Below are 6,332 nucleotides of genomic sequence, written 5' to 3'. Positions count from 1 at the left end.
GATCAGTAGGGGTCTCAGTGCTCCGACCCCCACCGTTTAAGACGTCTGACATGTCAGAAGTTTTTTGAAAGTTTATTTACACTTTAAGGGCTTATTCAGACGAACGTGAAATACCTCCGTGCAACGCGCGTGATTTTCACGTGCGTCGCACGGACCTATATTAGTCTATGGGGCCGTGCAGACAGTCCGTGAGTTTTACGCAGCGTGAGTCTGCTGCGTAAAAGTCACATGTCCGTTCTTTCAGCGTTTTTCGCGCATCACACACACATTGAAGTCAATGGGTGCGTGAAAACCATGCATGGCACATGGAAGCACTTCCGTGGGGCAAGCGTGATTTGCGCAACAGCTGTGAAAAGGATGAATGAAAACAGAAACATCCAAATGGAGTGTCAGAATGAAGGCGGTTGCGCGAAAAGCACGCAGCAGCGCATCATACAGGGCTGACACATGGAGCTGTTAAGGCCTTTTGCGCAGGCAAAACGCCACGTGTGAATCCAGCCTAACACTGCAGTATTTTACATCAGTAGAGCATGAGTAAATCCAGAAGAGGTGCAATCTTTCCATTAAACTTTTTCAGTCTATGTTCCACTCTTGGCTTTGGCTTTCAAATACTGATGCAAAATACTGACCAAAATATACCCATGCGAAAAAAAAGTGTGACTTAAACTAACAAACGTGAGTGATAAAGCATTTGAATCCGGGTCTCGGGCACTACATTTTGCTGCCCCATGATAGGGCAGCATAGACCTGGTGACAGATTCTCTTTAAGCACATTAGTGTAGACAATTCGTTTTTTACATTTTGCAGATCATTCAATAACCTTGCCAAGACAAAAGACAAACTGTTCGGTTTTAGTTTTTTTTATTTCAACAATGAAGAGACAAAATTAGTTTTCATCCACGTTGACTGTCTGGAGACCTGAAAACAAACAGATGATAGATTAACAACAGTAACTACATTCTAATACCCCATGCACACGGCTGTAGTTTTCGCCCCATTAATTTCTATGGCAGACGGACACCTTCCTGTATATTTACGGGAGGGTGTCCGGGGCGTAGAAACCTTCCATAAAAAAAATAGGGCATCCTATTTTTATTTTACAGACCGTGCTACAATACTTTATAATGGGAGCACGGTCCGCAAACACTGATAACTGACCGCAGTCGGCCGTGCCCGAAATCACAGAACTTGAGTACGGGCACGGTCGTGTGCTTAGGGCCCGAGATGTATTCCAGCAAAAACATAAACCAAAAATAACTATGCATTTGCCATTTTCACATCATATATAATCCTAGCTTTGGTTTAAAAACATTAAGTAAACTAATCCAACATTCTTGTATGACATGTAGATCTGAGTAGCCGTGTCACACAGGACAGGTGTGTAATGGCACGTTAGATGTGTCAGAGCAAAGACAATACATTTATACAAGGATTTAAGTAATTGCACACTGGACTAGTCACTACTGCCCAAGAGAAACCTACAAACCAACCATGTGATCTATGTAGAAACGGATTACAAATGCAACAGAACCAGTAAAAACTAGACCTGTTCATTACACCCTGTATACACCATTACGCTGCCTGTAATGTACAGGGTGGGCCATTTATATGGATACACCTAAATAAAATGGGAATGGTTGGTGATATTAACTTCCTACTTGTGGCACATTAGTATATGGGAGGGGGGAAACTTTTCAAGCTGGGTGTTGACCATGGTGGCCATTTTGTATCCAACTTTAGTTTTTTCAATGGGAAGAGGGTCATGTGACACATCAAACTTATCGAGAATTTCACAAGAAAAACAATGGTGTGCTTGGTTTTAACGTTACACACTGATAGCAACAGCGCAGATGAAATGCTAGCACAGGCTTCCAGTATCCGTAGTTTCAGTTGCTGCACATCTCGTATCTTCACAGCATAGACAAATGTCTTCAGATGACCCCAAAGATAAAAGTCTAAGGGGGTCAGATCGGGAGACCTAGGGGGCCATTCAACTGGCCCACGACGATCAATCCACTTTCCAGGAAACTGTTCATCTAGGAATGCTCGGACCTGACACCCATAATATCACCCATAACTTGTAAATAACTCATGAAAGAATAAAGTAACATTAAAACCAAGCACACCATTGTTTTTCTTGTGAAATTCTCGATAAGTTTGATGTGTCACATGACCCTCTTCCCATTGAAAAAACTAAAGTTGGATACAAAATGGCCGCCATGGTCAACACCCAGCTTGAAAAGTTTCCCCCCTCCCATATACTAATGTGCCACAAACAGGAAGTTAATATCACCAACCATTCCCATTTTATTTAGGTGTATCCATATAAATGGCCCACCCTGTAGTATACAATACTAAGGTGCCATGAAAAGACAAACATGGCTCACTAAACAAGCACTCAGTCAACTTTAGTCTAGTACCTTTGTATGTTGTAACTGGCACATACGTGACCAATGTGTACAGTTTGTTGGGTGAATCTTCATCCTCATTTCGCTTCCGGGACAAACGCACACGAATACGGTAAGGTACATTCCTAGATACAAAAATGTCAAAAAAACAAACAAACAGTTAGGCAACACATAACATATGTATCCAGAACGGCATGTAACTTATTGGGGCAGATTTACCATTCAAATGGAGTCAGAATTTTGGCAAGCATGCTGTGCACCAATTTTATTACTATTTAGACACTTTGACATGCTCGACAAGGGTATGGCATACAATGGGACAATGTGCCAACGTTTTGGCACACAAAACTGGCGCAGAACAAGCCAACTAATAGGTAGTTTATAAGGAAGAGAAGTGTCTAGAATAGAATATCTGGCTAGATGTATCAAGTTAACCTATAAAGCGAGGAATCGGTTTTGTTGTAATCTGGGACTTCAAAAGCGGTAACAGGGCAGGATAGTTTTTAAGTCTTCAAAATAAACTAGTAGATAGTCACCCCCTGAAGTGCCACCTGCTACAGAGCTGAACCCCACTCTCCATGGCTCCGGAAGCTCCTGCAGCGGTCACATGCACTGCAGCCAATCACTTACCTAAGCAGTGATGCTGCCATGAATGGCACGTGATCACGGAGGCCAGCGACTGGCTGCAGCAGGGTGTGATCGCTGCAGGAGCCTCCGTCACCGGAGCCATGGCGAAAGGTTTCAGCGTTGTAGCACGGGGAGTTAATTATTTTACACTATTATGCGGTCGATTTAGAAAAGTCTGGATAACCCCTTTAAGTGTCTAATTACTATTAAAGGGGTATTCCCATCTCAGACTGCATAAGCCATAAATGTCTGATAGATGCGGATCCCACACCGATATCTATAACAGGGCCCCCTGATTAGCCTTTCTACCGTGACTCGCAGTCGCTGCTCTCCGGCCACAGAGTTGCGAGGTGGCTATAAGGCCTATAAAAGTAAATGACATAGATGCAGGCCCCAGAGATGAGCGGAATCTTTTGTACATTTGGCATATCCTGTGGATATGTCATAATTTCCTGAGATTAAAATACCCCTTTAAAGGAAAAGCTCACACATGAGATTTGATGCAGAAATATCAGCATCTGAAAATCTGTTCCATGTATCTGAATGGAGTTTTTGCTGCATGAATTTCTGTAAGCCCTATATAGCGTCTGCAGCGCTGTACGGAAGTGGTCATCACTCACTGTCTCCAGTGGGGCTCACAATTTAAATTCTCTGTATGTTTTTGGATTGTGGAAGGAAACTCGAGGACCAGGAGCAAACAAGGGGAGAACATACAAGCTTTAGGCCTCGTGCACACTTCCTTCACCATTTTAGCGGCCGTTTTTGACGGATCCGTGGGCCCGTTTTGTTGTCCGTGTGCACTCAGCGTTTCCAAGCGCCGAGCATGGTACTATCCAGGGTGCTGAAAGAGCATGGTTGTTCAGGGCTAGTCACTGTACTTGGTGCTGAAAGAGTTAATGGGCTGCACTGATAAGCGGTAACTCTTTCAGCACCCTGGACAGTGACTAGCGCAGAAGAATGACCATGCTCGACGCTCGCAAAATAAAATTCTAATGAAATAAAAAAAAATCAGTTCATACTTACCCAGAGCTCGCTGCTTTTTCCTCCTGTCCGACCTGCTGGGATGACGTTTCATCCAATGTCACCGCTGCAGCCAATCACAGGCTGTAGTGGCGGTCACGCCACACTAGATGACGTCAGAAGGCCGGCCTCCTGGGATGACGCTTCATCCCACGTGACCGCCTCTGCAGCGGCCACATGGACTGCTGCGTCATACATCAAGGTCGGACTGGAGGAAGAAGAGGGACTCGTCACCAAGACAACAACTGGGGTATGCATAAACTGCTTTTTATTTTATTTTTATCAGCAGCCTTATCTCTCTATCAGTGCTGGATAGAGAGAAGTGGCTGCCGATTAGTGCATATCTCTAATGTACTTCTGCCCGCCCGGCCGTTGCTAGGCAACAGCTCCGTCACACATGGATGCCTTCTGTGCGCCTTCAGTATTTTTTGACAGCCCCATTGACTTGCATGGGCCCGACTGTCACGGAATCTCAGACCAAAGCAGGACATGCTCTATTTTGTCGGAACGGCGTAACGGAACCGTCAAAAAAAACCAAAAACTGAAATATGCATGGCCCCATTGAAATGAATGGGTCAGGGTGCTAGCCGTCAGAAAAACAGCTAGCACCCTGAAGAAAAAGACTGAAGTGGGCATGAAGCATTATGCAGTTGTATTGAACCGTCCGACATTTCTGCAACGAATCCTCGCATGTGAATACAACATAAAGGGGATGTCCAACCTTTAACAAAAGGGGTCAGGAGACACTAAATGGCTTTTTTTTTTTTTTTTTAAAAACCAGCTCTTCAGATCATTCCTGCTTCCCATACAAAATATTAGGGGGCTGCAAAAATAGTCCCAATACAATAAGTATAACTCCAAACCAGAAGTACACTATATAATGATTAGTACACAATAGTCATGCTCCCGCTCACAAAATCAGCGCCTTTAGAATGCAATCGAGTAGATTCTGTTAGGTTGCTATGGCCTAATAGGCAGTCTGTCAGTTTTACACAAACACATACCATACATTGCAATACAGAAGTGGGACGAAACAAACGATTCTAATGTATTTCAGAAAATCGGATTAGGACCTAATTATAAGTACAGCGAAAACCCAGATGAGCTGAGAATGAGACAAGTTGCTTGTTAGGGGGATCCAGACTACTCAAAGCGGTTGTCAGACATAGCAAGCAGTTCCCCTGAGATTATTCAGCAGAAGACTGAATTGATACACCACTCATGGTAGTGACAGGCAGAGGCTTGACAGAACCTAAAACCTGCCTGTCACTTCCACAGTAACCATCGTTCTAGAAATTAATTAGCAACCTCTTTACACAGATCTTTTTTGGTGCAGAAGCCAAAAGCACATTCACAGTCAGATCGCTTAAAGAGGCTCTGTCACCAGATTTTGCAACCCCTATCTGCTATTGCAGCAGATAGGCGCTGCAATGTAGATTACAGTAACGTTTTTATTTTTAAAAAACTAGCATTTTTGGCCAAGTTATGACCATTTTTGTAGTTATGCAAATGAGGCTTGCAAAAGTCCAAGTGGGTGTGTTTAAAAGTAAAAGTCCAAGTGGGCGTGTATTATGTGCGTTCATTGGGGCGTTTTTACTACTTTTACTAGCTGGGCGTTCTGACGAGAAGTATCATCCACTTCTCTACACAACGCCCAGCCACTGGCAGTGCAGACACAGCCGTGTTCTCCAGAGATCACGCTGTGTCGTCACTCACAGGTCCTGCATCGTGTCAGACGAGCGAGGACACCGGCACCAGAGGCTACAGTTGATTCTGCAGCAGCATCAGCATTTGCAGGTAAGTAGCTACATCGATTTACCTGCAAACGCTGATGCTGCTGCAGAATCAACTGTAGCCTCTGGTGCCGGCTCGTCTGACACGATGCAGGACCTGTGAGTGACGTCACAGCGTGATCTCTCGAGAACACGGCTGTGTCTGCACTGTCAGAAGCTGGGCGTTCTGAAGAGAAGTGGATGATACTTCTCTTCAGAGCGCCCAGCTAGTAAAAGTATTAAAAACGCCCCGATGTACGCACATAATACACGCCCAGTTGGACTTTTACTTTTAAACACACCCACTAGGACTTTTGCAAGCCTCATTTGCATAAATACAAAAATGGTCATAACTTGGCCAAAAATGCTCGTTTTAAAAAAATAAAAACGTTACTGTAATCTACATTGCAGCGCCGATCTTCTGCAATAGCAGATAGGGGCTGCAAAATCTGGTGACAGAGCCTCTTTAAACTATGAACGAGGTGACGTACAGGTTCACACAGGT

The 6,332-nt window shown here is 44.2% G+C and overlaps 1 protein-coding gene across 3 annotated transcripts in view; it reads right to left on the bottom strand.

Moving 5' to 3' along the window:
- Positions 1 to 844: 844 nt before the first annotated feature.
- The window catches only part of RPL31 (ribosomal protein L31), a 171,824-nt gene continuing 166,336 nt past the window's right edge, over positions 845 to 6,332 (bottom strand). For all 3 annotated transcript variants that reach the window (XM_075852687.1, XM_075852685.1, XM_075852686.1), the window contains exons 4-5: positions 2,421 to 2,533; positions 845 to 918 (exon numbers count right to left, since the gene is read on the bottom strand). In XM_075852687.1, coding sequence (XP_075708802.1) covers positions 887 to 918; positions 2,421 to 2,533 — 145 coding nt within the window. In that variant the 3' untranslated portion in view covers positions 845 to 886. The remainder of the gene's footprint in view (positions 919 to 2,420; positions 2,534 to 6,332) is intronic.

This window comes from Rhinoderma darwinii, chromosome 2 (assembly GCF_050947455.1).
Source record: "Rhinoderma darwinii isolate aRhiDar2 chromosome 2, aRhiDar2.hap1, whole genome shotgun sequence".
NCBI classification, from domain to species: Eukaryota; Metazoa; Chordata; class Amphibia; order Anura; family Rhinodermatidae; genus Rhinoderma; species Rhinoderma darwinii.
The sequence above is the reverse complement of the archived record's forward strand: the minus strand, read 5'-3'. Positions and strand labels throughout refer to the sequence as shown.